The sequence below is a fragment of the Pan paniscus genome, chromosome 5 (assembly GCF_029289425.2).
Source record: "Pan paniscus chromosome 5, NHGRI_mPanPan1-v2.0_pri, whole genome shotgun sequence".
Taxonomy (NCBI): Eukaryota; Metazoa; Chordata; class Mammalia; order Primates; family Hominidae; genus Pan; species Pan paniscus.
In genome coordinates this window covers 81,727,741-81,748,476 of record NC_073254.2, presented here as the reverse complement: position 1 = coordinate 81,748,476, position 20,736 = coordinate 81,727,741, and the positions used below count along the sequence as shown (strand labels likewise).

Sequence of the window (20,736 nt, the reverse complement as noted above, 5' to 3'; positions counted from 1 at the left end):
TCATCATTATTTAATCTCCCTTAAGGTAGGTATAGTAACTCTGCAATGGAGTTGAGAGAAATGAGGCATAGGAGGGAGAATGACTTGCTTAACGTCTCACAATTCATAAGTGATGGCAGGAGGATTTGAACTTCTCTTGGAGGTTCAGATTTGAACCTGGAGTCTCTTTGACTCCAGGACACTTGTTCTAAAGTCACTCAGATTCAAAAGGTAGAATCAGATGGCTTAGTGATTGGATGTGTCAGGGACAGGGGACTGTGAGGAGGAGAAGGGGTCTAAAATACTTCCTAGTTTTCTGATTTGGGTGGCCTGTTGAAATGTTAATGGTGCTTTACCCAGGGTAGGGACACTCTGACTCCTAGAAATAGTTCCAGCCTCTAATTAGTGTCGAGATCATTTTTTAGGTTAAAAATGAGCTTTGGGCTAGAGTTACAGGAATTCTTATTTCAATCTTTCACTTGGTTTTGCCTGTAATAGACTGGCTAAACTGTAAGAGGCCTCCTATTAATTTTAAACTGTCTTGAACTCAAAATAGTCAAAGTATTAAGCTAATGAAAGAGCAGTGTTCTTGTTGTTGAGTAATCTACTTATTTATTCTATAGCTTCCTCTCCCATGCTCTTTGTTCCCTTTGATCATAATTTTAATGGGTTTTGGAAAAAATAGAAACCCATGTACTACATTGGCTATATTTAACAGGAGTACCTATAAAATATCATTTTGTCTAATGTACTGTAAATATTTTTTTCCAGATGCTTGAATGTTTTTGGAGTTTATACCTTTATAAATTATACATTTTTATATAACACCTGTATCTGTTTTTCCTTTAATTGCTTCTCAATCTTGTGTCACATTTAGAAAAGCCTCCCCATTTTAAGATATACAAATATTCACTCTCATTGTCTTTTAGAAAGCGATAGATTTATTTCATAAATTAATTATCTGATAAATTTTTAAATGGTGTAATTTTTTTCTACCATTGATTAGAAATGTTATGTATATTAAAATAAATTCATATAGATAAGTACATATATTTATATGTAAGATATACATATGCATATGACTCATATATATGAGTCAGTGTCCCCCTCAGTAGAATGTTTGATTTAACACCCCAGAACATATTTTAATACCTTGTTTTAATATCTTTTCTCATACTCCTATAGTTTTTCTTTCTTTCAACTTTTATCCTTTTTATATACACAGTAAAACAAAAAATTTATTTTTGTTTTATATGAGACCATATAGAATTTATATATGAATTTAGAGTTACCATATCTAAAACATTGAGCCTTTCTACCCAAGAACATGCTATGCAATTGAAAGCATTTAATAATCTTTCATAAATCATTCATTATAATTTTAAGATTTTCTTTTGTTATGCATTTATAACAGTTTATTCCTTGGTGTTTTATCTTTTGGGTTACTATTGTAAATAAAATATTAGTCTTCATTTTATTTTCTAAACGACATTTATCTCTTATTGGAAATCTATACATTTCTTACAAAGATTTGTCAGTAGACCACAAAATAAAATTATTTTATTTCTAATAAGTTTTTAAAATCAATTCTTTTGTTTTACTATATTCATAATCATATCTATAAACCACAATAATTGTGTTTCTTCCTATCCAATTTATACTTCCTCATTTTTTGACTTGTTTATATACTTAAATACTTTCAGGAGCCTAAATTAATAGCAGGCATTATTGATTGTAATGCAAAATGCTTTATTACGTCAACATAAAGCTAAATAAAAACTACTTTTTATCTGGTTTAACACTTTCTATCCTAAATTCCACCTTGATATATCAAGTCTGTAGTTCCAGCCTTGTTCTCATTAAGATCTCTCCAGTAAGTTTTTCTGTTGTGTATTTTTGATCCTTCTAAGTCAAAGTGTTATAATGAACCTCTTAACCTAGAATTGCTCTTACTTTGATTTTTGAGGTAATTTAATAGATGTTAATAACCAATATGTCTTTTATGTGTTTATAATATTTTTGTTTTCTATTTTGAAATGTGAATTGTGTTTTATTTATTTATTTTGTGGTTTGTGATGTTATTTATTTCTTATAATTTTGAAATATTTGTCTGCTTTTGATCCTCCATTATACTTTTAAAGGTGTATGATCTACTTAGCTTTGTACTTCCTGAAATGGATACACTAAAATCAATGAGACCAATATTTTCTGTTAATAGTGCATTTTTGGTTTTTGTAGCACACACTTTACTTCATACAATGGAATTCATAATGTATCCTACCTACACACCTAATATTAAAAATTAACCAAGATAATTCCCTAACTCTAATATAAAAAGTATAAGAGACCACTAATTTACAAGACCACTATTTCTATACAAAAGATACTAAGGAATGACTGAACTAGAAGATACATTGAAGTGGTTAGCTCTTTGCACTCATACACAGAATTACCATGGGTTTGGTAGCCATAAATAAAGACTGATAATAGTCATTTCCTATTAGACACTCAAGTAGGATGATGTATTTTTTTCAATATAGTTAAAAAATTCTAAGAAATTTCTGAATGAAAAATAATATTTATTGACTTAACATAAAAAATTTATTCCTGATATAGTCAATGATTATTAAAATTGTGTAAAAATATTTTGTGCCAATATGTGACATGAAATTCAGATCTAGGCTTAGATATTCATGTATAGGTTTTATACACACATTAACATATGCTGTGACTTTTAGAAATTGTGCAATCTGTGAAAAACGTTTGCTTTGCCTGAACTGTTCTGTGCATTGAAAGATTTATAACATTCATCATTCACTACCCATATCCTAAAATTAAACTGTTCCAGTCAATTATTCTGAATATTGACAATGACTCTAGAAATTCCCAAGATGCCTCTAGAAGACAAAATACTCTCCCTGAAAATCACTGAGCTGAAATAAATTTCTCCAATTTACAAAAGCACTCATCACTTTTCACCCAACCATGTACTAGTACGTCTAGCATTTTGTCATCATAATTAATAAATTCAAATAAATTGTAATATATATGTGTACATTGATATTGAGTACTAAGAGAAATGGCTATCAGATTGAAAGCTTTTCAGTGAGTACATCAATTTTGCTAAAATATCAATTTTGATGAAAATTATAGTAACCTATAAATGTTATTGATATCTTGAAAATATGTAAATCTAAAGAAATTTTCTTTGAGAAATCAAATTGGACTAAAATAATTTATGAATGTATTGCTAACTGTATTAAATATATACATTTTAAAATATAAATGGGAAACAAATGAATAATATGATAAAAAGTAAAAAGCAGAAGTCTACTAGGTAAAATTATATAAGTTAAAATATGATCTAATGTGAAAATATTATAATTATTAGTTTTTTATCATTTATGTTTTTAATGAAAAAAATTCTAGGAATAGAAAAACTAAAATGTATTCCTTTACACATTATCCTGAATCCTAAAGTTATGACCCAAATACCTTATAAACTGTGGATGCTCAATTACTGTTGCATTAATATGGTCAACAAATGCATTTTAAACTTGAACAAGCTATGCTTAAGACAAAGGTCACCTTTTAAAGATTCTGCATAAAAGGCTGCATGAAACTCCAAGTCTTAGAAAATAATTTGAAAAGCAATGCTAAAAGGTTATACCTATAAAAATGATTTAAATATAAATTTAAATAAAAATCTGGCTTAGGTAGTATAAAACTATATAACATGTGCAAATCATTTTATTCTTTGAGATATGAAATTGAAGTATGAAAAGTCATAAAACCTGAAGCTATAATACGGTCAAACTTTAATTTTAAATATATAACTTATGTATTTGGGAAAAATATGTGAGAGATAATTGTGTATAGATGAGTTAAATTTCAACCCATATGAAACTTGAAACTTTATTATTCAAAAATGCTTCATTTAATGAAGTTTGTTATAATAATTTTGGTATGTGTATGGGTAATACAATGATATGTACTCTAGAATTGCTTAAATGAATGATTTCTATATCATTTTACTATAAGGATTTAAGAACCAAGATTATTTGGTTTTCTAGAGCATAATAAAGAGAGAAAATATATCAGTGTATGTAAGTGCCTTAGACAAAAAGATTTAGACACTTGATCTAGTGGTTTCAAGACTGGCCCCAACCCAAAAATACATTCAATATGACACTTTCATATGCAGTTCAATATCTTTTTTGCTTTAAAGGTAAAAATATACCCACATAAAACTTTTACTTGAAGGCAGAAAAGTTTGCATAGTATAGCCAAAATAAATAAATAAACCTAAAACCAACTATTCAACTTGTTAATAAAATCACAGACATCACGGCAGAAATTACAATAGTCTTAGAATAAATAATTATTAGACTTTTGGGATCAGAAATAATTTAAGAAAATCCTGGTCAAATTATACTATACTTTTGTGCCAAATTCACATAAAGCTCTATTTTTACAAGCCTCCTGACTCTACAGAAATAGTTTTTGAAACTTCACCTGATTTTCTTATGGACTTTTAGATTCTACACTTTGAAACAGAACTCTTACTTATAACTGAAAATTATGTTTTGGATATATTTAACATTACACAGAAAATGTGAATCTCCTAAAATAGCCTGTAAAGGAAACAGGTTAAATTTAAAACTTCCAGAAAGAAAGCCAGAAGACACACTGCTATAATCAAGCAACTTGTATGTTCAGAAAGTGAAAAAAATAATTACTTTAGTACTTTAAAAATGTGTTCACTTTCTAAATGAAACAGAAGAACCATGAGATGTGTTCTGAAGAGTATACAATCTTACCTATGTATAGTACATTACCTGGGGACAGGTATCATGTCTCATTGTCATAACATTTTGAAAAATATCTTCCAGTTAGAGGAGATTCAATAAATAATAAATGTATGAATGAATATATTTCATTCTGTTATGATATTTCTGGTAGCAAGTAGGGATTGGTGACTTAGACATAAATTTGAGGCTTCAAAAACAGGTGGGAGTCATGAACACTTCACAGTCTGGGCATGGTATTAAGAAATTAACATCCCAGACTTAGCAAATCTTTCCTGGTCTTAAGTAACAATATGGCTGGTATGATTTAGTCTTTGGCTCATTCAACATTTTATAAACTCCCAGAAAAATTTTTTGAAGATTTCAGGGCAAAAAAATGTGGTAATATGCAGACCTGTTTGAAATACATCATTTATATGATGAATTTTAATCTGCACCCATTTAAAATACACTTTAAAAGAAAATGTTTATACGTTATTCATTAACTTTGTGTCTGTTAACATCATCAACATTATTAGTGTCTATCATTATAATACTATCATTATTTTGCCTTATAAATTGAGTTTAATTGAAAAATTTCTCCATCCCGAAATCACAAAGATATTTTTCTACATTTCTTTCATTTATATCGTCATTTTACCTTAAACTTTTAGATCCCTATACACATTTAGAGTCTACTTCTATATAAGGTATAAGGTTGTAATCCAGTTTCATTTAAGGTCTCATTATGAGCCATTTCCTCAATACCATTTACTAAAGAACCCTGTATGTTCAAATGAAATTATAGCCAAATTTCTCATATATTGAATTCCCGTATATACTCGGGTTGTTGTCAGAGCTCTCTGTTGACCCATTATTATTTTTTTTCCTTTAAAGGCACCCATATGTGTTATGTAGTCTGTCATGTCATATGGTTCATGAGATCCCACCCCATTAGTCTTCCTTTTCAAAGATGACTTCATAATTTAGAAAATATTATTCATAAATATATATAACATGATAATTAGTTTCTAAAATAACTTGCAATATTTTTACTATTGCATTAAATGTGTGAATTAATTTGGGAAGAATTAATATTTTAGCTAATTTAAGGCCTAATATTTAATTCCATGCATTATATTTCCATTTATTCAGTGTATATATAATTTTCTCTTTTTCATTGAGCTTAGTGGTATATAGAGTGTCTTTTTAATGGAGAATTAGAGCATCTTTTTTTTTAATTCTAAAGATTTTGCATATCTTTTGACATTATAACAGGTGGTATCACACATATAATTTCTAGATATTGCAACTGATATAGAGAAACTTAATTTTATATAAAATACTGGTATCTGCAACATTTGTTGGGCTCCATTGTTAATATTAATTATGAGACAATATCAAGAACTCATTAAAGTGTTGATAAATTACAAAAATTTTGTAATTTATCCAAGGTTCTCTGGATATCAAAAAATAATGGCAAACAAAAGAGAATCACAAAATCAGAAAAAAGGAAATAACATCACAAAACGAAGGATAATTTTCTTAATAAATAAAAAAGCTTCTGAAAATCATTGTTTCATTAAACAAGTATTTGTTGAGCACTATTCTATGTGTCTTTTGTGGCTTACTACTTTTCCTTATCAAAATGTTTTCAATGTTTATTCGTATTGAAGCACATATCAGTAATTCATCTTTGTCTATTGCTGAATAACATTTCATTGTATGGATATAACAAATTTTATATATCCATTCATCAGTTGATGGTCATTTGGGTTGTTTCAACTTTTTGACTCTTTCGAACAAAACTGTAAACATTCACATATAAATTTTTGTAAGAACATATATTTTCAATTTTTTGAGTATATACTAGAAGTAGAATTGCTGGGTGTAAAGTGTTATCTCATTGTTTTGATTTAAAATTCCAGTCTTTCAGCCTTTCACCGTAAAGTATAATGTTAGTTATGTTTCTTCATTCTTCTTATTTTTTTTTAACTTCTCTTATCAGATTGTGGAAGTTCCCTTTTATTCTTTATTTGTTGAGTGTTTGTTTCATAAAGTGTTGTGAGATTCTGTAATACAATTTTTTTCTCCATCTACATTATCATGCATTTTCTTCTTTATTTATTCTATTGATACATTAAATTACATTAATTGATTTTAAGCCACTAAATCAAACTTATATTCTTACGATAAATCTCACCTGGTCATGCTGTATAAACCTTTCTATATGTTGCTGAATTTGGTGTGGTATCACCGTGTTGAGGATTCTTGTGTGAATTAATTTGGGAAGAATTAATATTTTAGCTAACTTAAGGCCTAATATTTAAGTCTATGCATTATATTTCCATTTATTCAGAGTATATACAATTTTCTCATTTTCATTGAGCTTAGTGGTATACAGAGGGTTTATAGTGCTATATAGATGGATTGAAAACATAGATTTGCCTATAGTTTTCTTGTGATTTGTCTGGTTGTGCTATTGTTGTAATATTGGCCTCATAAAATGAGTTGGGAAATGTTCTCTTCTCTTCTATTTTTGGAGGAGGTGGTGAATAACTACTCTTAATTTTGCTTTAAATATTTGTTACAATGTCTCAGTGAAGTCATCTAGGCATGAGCATTTCATAGTGTTAATTTTTGTTAGTTTGTTTAATTACTGATTCAATTTTTTACTTGTTATAGGTTAGATTTCCTATTTCTTCTTGAATCAATTTCAGTAGTTGGTATTTTTCTATTTTATCGAAGTTAACTAATTTTTTTAATTTACAGTTGTTCATAGCATTTCTTTATAATTATTTTTCTTTCTGTAATTTCAGTAATATTTTATATCTTATTCCTGATTTTAGTATATTTGTTAATGTTTAAAACAAATGAAATTTTGTTTTTTGATATTCTTTATTGTTTATCTATATTTTATTTTATTAATTTTACTCTACATTTTATGATTTCCTTCTTTCTACTTATTTTATTTAGGTTTAGTTTCCTCTCTTATCCATTGTGTTGTGGAAGTTTAGGCTATTGAGGTATTTACAGCTATAAATTTTATTCGCAGCACTGCATCACCCACATCCCATGAGTTTTGGTATCCATTTTCAATAATCTCAAAGTCTTTTCTAATTTCTCTTGCAATTTCACTTTGATTCATTGTTTAATAAAGATTGTGTTATTTAACTTCCATGTAATTGTAAATTTATCAAGTTACTTATTGATTTTGATGTTTAATCTCATTCAGTTTTGGTCAGATAATGTCCTTTTTATTATTTCAATTTTTTGAAATATATTACAGCTTGCTTTATAGCATAGTGTAGGATATGATCTATCCTGGAGAGTGTGCCATGTACATTTAAGAAGGTTATTCTGCTGTTGTTGGGTAATGTGTTTTATAGCTATCTACTATTTCTAGATGATTTATAGTGTTGTTTGAATCTCCTATATCTTAGTTGATTTATAGCCAAGTGTTATATCTGCTATTGAAAGTAGAATATTAGAGCCTCTAATTGTTATTGTTGAATTGGCTATTTCTCCCTTAAATTATTTTTTAGCTTCATTATTTTGAGGCTCTGTTGTTAGTTGTGTATATACATATATATATACACACACATATATGTTTGTAATCACTACCTTTTCTGATAGTTTGACTCTTTTATAATTATAAAATATCTTTCTTTTTCTCTACTAAGTGTTTCATTTTTTCTCTTAATATCTATTTTTTCCCTGATGTTAGTATAGGCACTCCAGTTTTCTTCTTGATGCAGTTTGAATGATATTTTTTTTATTGCTTTACTTTCAGCTTATTTGTATCTTTGAATCTAAAGTGTCTTCCGTAAACCATATATATATATACACACACACGTATACATAAAGTGTATCTTCTATAGATCATATATAGTTGACTAAATCAGAAAACAGCCAGTCTAAACATCTCTAAATTTTGACTGAATTTCTGAAATCACTTTATTTAAATATTTTTGATATATTTGAATTTATGCCTGCCATTTTACTTTTTGTTTTCCACATGTCTTATATCTCTTTTGTACCTGTATTTTTTTTCATTGTAATTATTCTAATACTAGTTTCTTTTATACTAAGTAAATCTCTAGGGCAATATTTTATTTTATTGTATTTATTCTCTCGTGATAGGGTCTCACTCTGTTGCCCAGGCTGGAGTGCAGTGGCACAATCATAGCTCATTGAAACTTCTAACTCCTGGGCTCAAGTGATACTTCTTCCTCAGCCTCCCAAGTAGCTAGGGCTAGGAGTACAGGTGTGCACAACCACACCTGGCTGATTTTTTAAATTTTTTGTAGAGACAAATTATCACTATGTTGCCCAGGCGGGTCTCAAACTCCTGGCCTCAAGCTATTCTCTTGCCCTGGCCTCCCAAAACACTGAGATTACAGGCTTAAGTCACTGTGCCAGACCCTGAGGGCAACATTTTAATTTTGTTAATGCTAATTTTACTAAAGCATATGAGTTTTTGTTTGTTTTGTTGTTGTTTTTTGTAGTTGCTTTGGAGCTAATCGTACACATCTTAACTTAGCAGAATTTACCACAGATTTATGCTAACTTAATTCTACAATGACATAGAAAAGTTATTTCTATACAGATATATTCCTTCTTCCCTCCTTTTATTGTGCTAGAATTGTTATACATAACATGTATTATGTAACATAATATATAATAACTATATATGTATATGTAAGTGTTTGTTATGGAAATTCCAATCATTTTAATCAACAAAAACATTGTTACCATGAAACAGTTCGATGACTATCAATTTAATTATAACTTTTTGATATGTGATATTATCTGCGCAAATGATACATAAATACCTGGGTCTTTTAATTTCATCTTTACAAATAGCTTCATGTTGACACTCATTTTCTTGATCATCAGTTGTATTTTCCAGATACATGTTGCCAGCCCATCTGAGAAAACATAGATACCGATATTCCTGACTGTCTTCTTCACTCAAACAACTGCATCCATTTGCACAAATCTATAGCAACAAAAGAAGTAAAAATGTTATGAATTCCCATCACTTACTACAATATTACAATTGTGACCTGAGAGATCACGATAGATGCCTCTCTGTCTACTAAGATGAAACCTAGGGTTAAGGAAACAGAAGGTAACTATTGGACAAGGGTTCAAAGCTTGGCTGGCACAGCAATTCCCTAAATTTCTAGAGCTACAAGAAAAACCACACCCTTGCTAAACTCCCTAATAGGAGCTATCAGTCAAATTGTCATTTCATTTCTAACTCTGATTTACAACCAAGGCCACCATAACCCTTATCAGACAGAGAATCGCCTTACAAAACACTTTTCTGATAAGCAATTGTAGGCCTCAAACCAGTTTCAGCCAGTTTATGCAGACAGGACATAAACTGTCTTTGTGTCCTATAGTTCACTTTTTTTATGTGAACTGCCAAATTCCACCTCATTTTAAAGCTAAAACCCTGCTTCAAAGAGAACATGGGATGTATGTTACATACATGTTTACTCATTGAACATGTGCTTGCCTGTCCCCCATAAATATGTATTGCTTTCCCCACAAACTTGCTGAATATGTCTGACTCTATTTTGAACACAGACCTTATGAGGCACAAAAATCACCTTGCCCTTTACCACTTCTAGGAGAGCACCCTGGGTCCACATCAGAGATGAAGTTTTCCCAGTTATATTATTTTGCTCTGTTTCCTCAGCCAAATCTCATGTTGAATTGCGATTCTGACTGTTGGAGGTGGGGCCTGATGGGAGATGATTAAATCATGGGGGCAGTTTCCCCCTTGCTGTTCTCCTGATACTGAGTGAGTTCTCCTGAGATCTGGTTGTGTAAAAGTATATAACACCTCTCCCTTTACTCTCTCTCCTGCTGCCATGTGAAGACCATGCTTGCTTCCCCTTCACTTTCTGCCATGATTGTAAGTTTCCTCAGGCCTCCCAGCCATGCCTCCTGTAGAGCCTGTGGAACTGTGTGACAATTAAACCTCTTTTCTTTATAAATCACCGAGTCTCAGGTAGTTCTTTATAGCAGTGTGAGAATTGACTAATACACCCAGTTAGCAAACTGATATCACAAATAAACTCTTCTTTCTACTGTTTAGTCTTTTTGGTAGTCTTTTGGATGACACAATCATTTCAAAGTTTGAATTTCAAGCTTTCATTTATTTGTTGAAATAATATGTTTCTTTAGCGAAGGTTAAAAAAATCAGTTTTGATTTATGTCAAAATCATTTTTAATAGTCAAATTGTTTATACTCAAATTGTGACAGAAATATATATGTATGTGTAAATATATGTATGTATATATGTATTGAATATATGTACATTTATTACACAATTTTTTAAAATTCCATTTTATTTTAACCAAATTTTTATAGACATTATTTAAATACTAACTGATGTGATGGAAATAGCATTGTATTGATAGACAGATCCATGGAAAATCTATTTGTGGTTTTGCGAAATACTTTTATCCTTCAGTGGTTTACTTGTTTTCTCCTTTGAACTGATAGTAAAGCTTTACTGGATTCCTTATTAAAAGTAAATTAAATAATATCTTTCACACATATTTGTTTAATATTTTCATAAAGTTATGATGCTATGTTTTATTGAAAATTATATTTATATTTTTAACAGCTTTAAAAATCTTCCACAGATATGCCCAGTGGATTCACCTGATGGTTAGGTAAACTGTCAGAAGAGAAATGCACTTCTTATGGAGTGCTTAAACACAGGTATATATTTATATATTTACATATACATATATTCCTAATTTCTACAAGTAAATTCAAATGACAATAGAATTTTACTATCTTTAAAATCATTTCTCTGCATATTTTCACATTTTCTTTTTGGTTTTGGTTCATAGCCAACAAGTTATTTTCCATCTGTAGCAACAAAGATTAGGAATTTGGTTTCATGGTCTGATCCTTTATTGATATCTAAATAGATGAATGTTTCATAGAGATTCACTCTCTGTTGAATTAGAATCAAATGAGAATCTGTCTTTTCACTTTTTACATAGAGCTCAAAACAAGTAAGAAAGTCAAATCTACTAGGAAGTAGAATAGTTCTTTGACATGAACAGATAATAAAGTGTTAATTACACTTGCCCCAAGTCTAAAATATTACAATTGAAGCTATAAGTTTTCTCTGTGTCTGTATGTCTATGTGTTTGTAATTCACAAAGGCTTTCATTTCTGTTTGAGTATGTAATGATTTTCTACATCCAGAGGATATTAGTTGTAAAGTTTTTTTTCAATTAAAGGAGCACTTTTATAACTGGCTTACAAATTTAATAAACACTCGTATAAGAAGCAACAAATTCTAGCATTTTATGACAGTACTTTATTTTTCTATCTATCTCTATCTCTATATCAACAGGTAGTTTAGCTTCCTGAGATTTGAGACTATATTGAACATTGTAACTTACTGTGCTTTTCTTTAAAAAAAGAGAATATTCTCTTTTGTTACCTCAGAAAAATTACCAAAGTTAGAAAGTTGACTTGGCTATAAAGCTATATTTTCTAGCTTATAAGCCTTATTCAAAATTTGTTAATTTTTAAAATATTCTTTATGGAAAAATGCCTAATGTATCATTTCTGCACCTTATATATAATTAGAAAATATGAAACACCAAAACTTCAAATTACCCATTGTATTTTTAATAATTATATATCTATATTACAAAATAATACATAATGAAATCTTGAAAGAGAGCAATATTTTAACAAGGAATATTAGTATGGAATTTGGAATAGGACAGACTTACTTCATATAACTATGTGCTTTCCCTTTTATTTTCAAAATAATTATTACTGGGATTTAAGAAAATCTGAAAGAACTAAAGTTGAATAATGAGTTTTTCTCTTGGCTATACCTCAAAAACCACATAACATTTTGTCTAAGGGATGTGATATGAACACCTAAATTATATCTAATGCTCTGGTTGAGATACTTTTATTAAATGGAAAAGATGGTGAATTATTTTACGCTGCAGTTATGTACTATATCTAGGACTAAAAAATAATTTTGGATTTCAACATGATTTCTCATCTGTTCAGGTAGTCTAGACATCTACTAGAATTTTGGTTTTCTATAAAATTTACAGATAAGAAGTCTCTCAGAAAAATTAGCAAGAGAGTAAATTATATCGGTAGACATATAGAAACTTGAATCTGCCTTGTAAAGCAGAGGAAAGATTTCTCAACTTTGTGTATACAGAGAATCAAAGATCTGCTTAAAGGAGTCCATTAATCTTTAAAATTTTTATACAAAAAATTCTATTAAACATTCTATCAAAACATTACATCAAACGTGTTAACAAACTTTGGACTGAATAGGGGTCGGCAACCCTAACTCCTGTATTTCACAGGTCAACTGTATATATATTATGTACATAAAATATATAATTAATTATTAAACTTTGATTGCACAAAAACCTCAATATTACAAAATACACACAAATTAAATTAGAAGTTTTATTCTAGATATTTTAAAATGTTTACTTGATGAAGGAATGCAATAAAATCATGATTTTGGGCAGTGGAAGATCTTTTCTTCCCAAAGGAAACAGAAGTAAAACAAACGGCTGGAAATTCCCTTTTTGATAATTCATTACTAGTAATGTATATACATAACACAATATTATTACCCCAAAGTCACTTCATCTGTAGAGAAATTAACCTTCCTGAAGGATATTTATAACATACTTACAGAAAATGTTCTGCATAGGTAAATAAACAACTCTAGTTAAATAATGCCAGCTATCATTTCAGGGAATATCGTGTAATTTTCTAGAAATAATTTTGTCATATCCACATTATATTAGTACATAAGGTCACTTGGCAAAGGACTCTGTGGGAAAAAATTCTGTAAGATCTAATATATGCCCTTTATTTTGCCATTTTGACTCTTGTTATTAAATAGATAAATAAAGTGACTTCAGAGGTGAAAGTGACTTTTCTTAATCATGAAAGGTAGAAAGCTGGATCCTTAAAATAATATCTGTCAAGGTAAAAATTGCACCAAAGTTAGATAGGTAATTAAATTTTATTAAAGACTATTGAAATAAGGGAGAGAAACTAAACTCAATTCTCCAAAAATAGGAAGCAGGAGAGATTTTAATTGCGAACTTGAACTAATAAAAAATGACAGCAGTCCTCCCTTATTGTTGGTTTCACTTTCCATGCTTTCAGTTACCACGGTTCAAAAATATGTTAGTGTGGTTTAGTAAGACATCTTGAAAAAGAGAGACCATAGTCACATAACTTTTATTATAGTATACTGTTATAATTGTTCTATTTTTATTAGTAATTGTTGTTAATCTCTTTTTGTGCCTGATTTATAAATTAAACTTCATCATAGGTATGTATGTATAGAAAAAAATACAGTAAATACAGGGTTTGGTACTATTCACAGTTTCAGGCATACACTGGGGTCTTGGAAAGTATCCCTGCAGTTAAGAGGGAAGACTGTTATACTCGATGTCACTGGAGAAGAGTTTGATCAATGAAATGTGTCAAGCAGATTGAGTTATTATTGAGTTTGCAAAGATTTTGCTCTGTGAGTAGGCCTTCTGTAGAGTACACAGGGAAGTAAGAGTACTATTTTCTTTGATGTTTACATTTCAGAGACATGGTTCCAAGGTCCTTGATAAAGACATCCCATGCATCCTTAAACTGGCAAGAGGTTGGAAGAAGATTTACATACATTTCAAAAAGGCAGATAATTTACAACTGCAAAAATTTTAAAGTACATCCTATAAGAAAAAAAGAGTGCAGGGGCCTGTAGGCAGTAAGAAACCTGTCTGAAGTTTACTCAAGGTGAGGGAAAGAGGAAGGTTGTTTTGGCTCTATATTTAGCTAACTAAAAGGGAACAGATTTTAAAAATCATATCTGGATGAATTAAAGTTCAAATTTATACTGGATTAAGACCTAGTCATAAATTCTGAAATAAAATAAACTTGGTAAAAACCTTTCACATCCCAAATTTTAGTGCTCCATGGACTCTTCTACTTTGTTTGAAATTCACCTTCCCGTCCCAGTAACTCATAATAATATATAATTTCATAACATTTTTGTAGCAGGGGTGTAGAAAATAAGGTAAACTTATTTGTAATTATGTGTTTCCACTCCAGAAGCATTTGCATTTAAAAGGACCTCACTCAGAGAAGGAACACATTTTAATACAAAAAAAATTAAAACAACACTCTTGGAATTTCTGTCTTTGATGATGAAAACTAAAATAAACCTAATTTCCCATCATATGTTTCAAAATACTGAGAAAAAGCAAGACTAACTTACTATTTACTCTATGAAATACTTGCTTCTGGAACATAAGACTGTGAACCAACTAAAATAAGTTATTTACAAAAACTAACAGTTTGCACATCAAGACTCACTTTAAAGATTCTCAGTATATTGTGCCACCAATTCGAAGCTTTCCTTCATAAACTCTAACCAATCCCCACTAAATACCCTCTACAACTGACTCAAGGCTCTACACCAAATAAATAACTTTCCACAACTTCTCCCATCTGATGCACTACCAAGACTCTACTAAGGTGTTGTTTTCCCTTATTGAAAGAAGTCTAAAATAATTAGTTTTTCTCCATCAGCAGAATAGTCTGGTGGTCTTTTGGAGGGTAAAAAGTGAATAAATCCAAAGTTTCACAAAATCTCATTAAAATGCCCTCACTCTCAAGGCTGGATAGCAACCAGTGCACTACGCTGAGACCACTGGATATTCTCTCCAACTGTGAAAGTGACATAGGTACAGTATAAAGTCTAAACTCCAATATTTTTCATCAACTTCACAAATGTCATGTTTCTGTTGTTTCTTAAGAATAAAAAAAATTCGAATATATATAAATAGGAAAACTCTCCGTCTTCATCACTTTTTCAGGTGAGTCTATAAGAGGAAGCTCAGCTGGGAGAGGAAAGTGTGGGTTCTATAAGTACATCATTCAAGTGTTCTAAATAAGCGATGAGTTCAGATGATCACATCACTCTGGTGTTCCTTTGGGCAACATTTTTATTGTCACCTTTTAAAAAATCTTCTAAACAGTCTTAGTTGATTTGAAATCGATTGATCTTTTGAATTTTCTGGAGACATGATATTGTACAAATGCTTGCTGACATAAGTTTTCACGGGTTCTTCTCAGTCTTTTATACCTGGACACCACACATTCCTCCCCTCATATTGTAAGCCATATACATATCTCTCTAATTGGCATAATTTCTCAAAGGACAATGTGAAATTGCAGTGACCACCCTGGGGAAATTTTGACATGAACAAGATTATTTATTTGACAGATCTAATAGAACAAAAAGGGAAAAATCCTCATGAGGAGATTCTCTGTCCTGTATATCTAATAGAGAGATTACTGTGTATTATACAAAACCTCCTCTTTCATTTTCATGCTTCTGGGATTAAGAAGCACTAGATTTTTAATTATATGGCTCTGTGGAATTGTCAAGTATGTGAGTTGTTTAAACTGTCTATAATAATTTGTTCTTGTGTGTTTGAAAATAGGTTTTTCTTCATTTAAGCATCTCCAATGCTGTGCAGAAGGGAGATAATCAAACTTTGCAATCATAATTTTACATCTACCAGAATCTAGATAAACTTCATTTATTCATTTTTCACTTTTTCTCCTTTTCTGTTTTGCTTAGAAAAAATAGAAATTAATTGATCATAAATATTTTTATAACATTCTATATTGCCATTCTAGGATGATTTTTCAGATAGTCTACATTTTACAATGAAAGGAAACGATTAACTGTGCTTTATTTACATGATTTCTCTTCCCAAATTTTAACAAATCAGGAAAAGCATTCATGTGTATGGGTAATATTGTTAGTCTTTTAGTTGAGAAAAAAATTGGGCTCCACAGAGCTTTGGCTTAATCCTAAAGTTCTGATTTTTCAAAATACATAAATACTGAGGTTTGCTTATTTATATTAGTACATATGTATTTATTTATTCTAAAGAGGTTTATTTATTTAAAAAGGACTCATGTAATTTTTAAATAAATGACACTTCAGAAAAATTAGCCTGATTTAATTTAACTTTAAGAGAAATACTCTATAATTATGTCCTCAAATTGTCTGATTACACAATCTAAAATTGATATAATCGAAATTTTAAATAACAGATATAATTTAAAAGGGTTGAATCTTGTGAATTCTTACTAATTCTACTACACTGATGTATTAGAATGTTTTATTGATGATACTGCAAATCATAAGAACTTAAAATGATTGTGTAAGTTTGCAATTTCTAAATATTTAGTCAACATTAAGAACTTACACAGATATTTAATCAAATTAATCAAATTATTTTGGATGCCTGAACAATTAATCAAATTAATCAAATTATTTTGGTTGCCTGAACAATTCCTAATTAAGAAAATTATAAAAATATAGTCTCTAAATATAGATTTAAATTACCTCTGTCCTTATAGAATGGAAATAAGGTGTGCAAATACAGTTGAAGGATGTGTATTTATATTTATTTTGCCTATGATAAAAGTTGTTAAAGTTATATAAAATGTGTAATCATAAAGTAATAAAATAGCCAAAATGATCTTAGATTGCTATATTTGTGTATTTTCTTGAGTCTAAAGAAATTGTCTAATTTAATTAAAGTTGGTGATTTATATTATAAAAGGATACTGAGAACTAGAAATACATAAACAAAACAACAAATATGATTTGCTTGTTCCTAACAAAGGTTTACAGTTACTGAATTATTAAGTGTATTATAATATGTAACTATTTTTAATATACTGATAAAGCTAAAAGTCTTAAAGATAAAGCTGTAATGTAATCATCTATGTGTATAGTGATGTATATGTGATTGGCTAAATATATATATATGTAAGAACGTATTAAGCTTACTTCATATATTTATGACTTGTAAACATATATCAAAATATATTTTAGGGCATACTTTTAGATGTTCTGTGGTATTTGAAGTCTTTTTGCCTGTAGTTGTAATGCCTCTAGATGAATTCGAAGGAAATAGTGACTTGTATCAGTTTTTACAAGGTTGACTCAATATAAATTGATACATTAATAAAGAAAAGGGCTTATGAGTCTTTACTGAAATGTATACAATATGCAGAATTAAAACATGGCTTTCTTAAAATGACCAAATTAGGATGTATCAAGACAAGATAGGTTACAAATACTTTGTTAATTCTCTTTTGGGAAAATTCTTGAATCATTTTAACAAAAAGTTCCTATTCCTAAGTTGTTTAAAATGAAGATTCTTAAATTTTTCTTAATTATTGTTACATATTAAAAAATATAATCTTAATTTGTATAAGACAGTGGTGAGGGGATAAAAGGAGGGCCTCTCTTTTATTCTTGCCATAGGCCTCACAATTTTTAGTGATGGAACTGCCTAGAGATTAGAAATTATTTTCATTTATTTTTATTTATTTTATTTTTTAAGTAGCTTGCTCGTGTAAGAGATTAGAAATCTCTCAGAGATTTAAACATATCCAAAAGACAAATGCATTTCATTATGATCTGTAAGCAAAAAAAGTGGCATAATCACAACTGTATCTGAGAGGCTTTAGTCAGCCTGCAAATTATAACATTAATAAAAAACAAGAAGACTAGGAACAAAATGATTCTTCAAAATTTTTACTTTCCCATATTATAAATGTATGACGTAAATATAAATTTCCAAGTAGACTGTTGAGAATTTGTTTACGAAGTTATATTTAAACTATGCAAACTATATATTTTGAATATTGAAGAATCTGTAACCTAAACATTTCTAACTTTCTAAAAATCAGACAATTACAAGCTAAAGAGAAAAATGAAAAGCAACTACATAAAATTACCTTACCTCTTTTGTGCCTTCATGTGGGAACCAACATGAAGAATTATTATCTTCAGGATCGTTCACATAGGTTGCATCTTCAGTGCAGTCTGCAGCCAGAAAGAAATAGGCATCAATAACCCCTTGGCACTTTTCACCTTCAGATCCTTTAAAAAAAAAAGATAAAAAATTAAATAAACTCTTACAAACTTGAATTCAGAATGAATTATTAAGGACTGTGGTGAAATTACTTGAAAAGATAAATTTGACAACATCTGCCACAAAATAAGTTCCTGTATGCATATGATATTGAATTTGTAGAAGACCTCAAAGCCCAACACTCTCATTTTAAACATGAACTGAGAAATACAGCATCACAAGAAGAAGAAGAGACAGCTCCCAGGCCAATTCATTTTTTAAAATAATCAAATGGTGACTAAACTGTAATTAATAATTGTAAGAAAGGATGGTAGAACGATAAAAAGAACACTGTCCTATAACAAAAATAAAAGCAGAGATTGCAAAAGAGCAGAAGAAAGAAGTGACCTATATTCAAGAGAATGTGACCTATATTCAAGAGGAAAACTAAAATTTTAAGGCCCAGACCTAGAATTCTCAGACAAGGACTTTAAAATGATTATATTAAACTTTCTGAAAAATCAACAGGAAAAGATGAATAAAATAGATAATTAGATAAGGAATTAGGGGATGAGAGATTTTGAAATTGTAGGAAAAACCAAACAAAAAAATGGTAAATCTCAGAATTGTAGGGAAAAAGGAGTTAATTAAACTGGGCTGAAAACCCATTATTGGTCATTAATAGTGGTAATAAAAGAACATAGAAGACCTGATCCAATCTTTTTGTAAACATGACTACATCTCCTAGTAAACAAACAAAAAATATTTGTCAGAGGACAGTATTTATCTAAAGAATCTTTTAGCAAAATATCTCTGGCTTTGGATTGCTTATAGTAAACAAATCTAAACTCTAGGGACTCGCAAGGCGTCATTTCTTGGAAAATAGAATGTAAGCTATGCATTTTACAACTGAGTTGTAAATTAGAAATGATTCATAAACTGATGTCTCCCTACCGTGTGAATATTTCACCAAGAAATCTCACATATTACTGGAAAAAAGGAAGGAGCTAGGAACCAAGCACAATATCCCAAATCTCTTCAATCATATGTATGTAATTTGACTGTTTATAAATTTAAGATTACAGAAAATTATGGCTATGTTAATAAAACAATTAATGGATGAGATTATCAGATCAAACACAAGAGAAGAAAAGATCAGTAAATTTAATGATAGGTCAATAAAAATTCTACCTGTAACATTCTGAGAGTAATTAACTCAAACAGGATTATGCTAGCTCCATATAATTAATTGATATGTGTTCCTCCCTCTGTGTTTTTGTGCAAATTTATGTAGTATTAGAATGAATACTTTATTGAAAATTTGGAGAACTTTAATAGAAGGCCATATATTTCAAGTATGCTTTTGTGGGATGATTTTTAAAACTATTTTATTCAGTTATTTAAGAAATTGTAGGATTGTTTAGAATTGAAATTTATGATTTGCTCAGTTTTTCCAACTAGTATTTTTTTAGAAATTTATCCATTTCATTTAAATTGTCCAGTTTATTAGTATAAAGTTTTTCATAATGATGTATCTGACTAAACATTTGGATTTAACTCTTAACGTCTTCCCTCTGCCTCCCAAGACCTCAAGAAAACAGAGAATTAAAAAAATAAATAAAACAAACGTTTTAACCCACAAAAAAGAGTGAGAAGATGAAAAAAAATGATACATTGACTAAATTAGCAGAAAGGCTACAGCCAAAACACAAGTGAGGGGACATAATTATGAAAAAAAAATTGGACTAGCAGAAATACTGAGATGCTCTGGGTTTAAAAAGCATCTGAGAATCTGATACTAAGGTGGGCTCTGGAAACACGATTAGCTGGCACTGAGAGTCTCTCTCCCAACTGAGTGATCCAGATTATTATTCTAACTCCTCACTCAGCTTTACAAACAAACAATTTCCGAGGTTTGTTTTCAGGAGTTAAAGAATCTCAGGAGCTCCTGCCTTAAGGATACCAAGCTCCTTGAGGGTCCCCT

The 20,736-nt window shown here is 29.7% G+C and overlaps 1 protein-coding gene across 1 annotated transcript in view; it reads right to left on the bottom strand.

Moving 5' to 3' along the window:
• Positions 1 to 8,760: 8,760 nt before the first annotated feature.
• The window catches only part of LOC117980609 (protein eyes shut homolog), a 304,210-nt gene continuing 292,234 nt past the window's right edge, over positions 8,761 to 20,736 (bottom strand). The window contains exons 9-10 of the mRNA XM_063605330.1: positions 18,642 to 18,781; positions 8,761 to 9,768 (exon numbers count right to left, since the gene is read on the bottom strand). Coding sequence (XP_063461400.1) covers positions 9,499 to 9,768; positions 18,642 to 18,781 — 410 coding nt within the window. The 3' untranslated portion in view covers positions 8,761 to 9,498. The remainder of the gene's footprint in view (positions 9,769 to 18,641; positions 18,782 to 20,736) is intronic.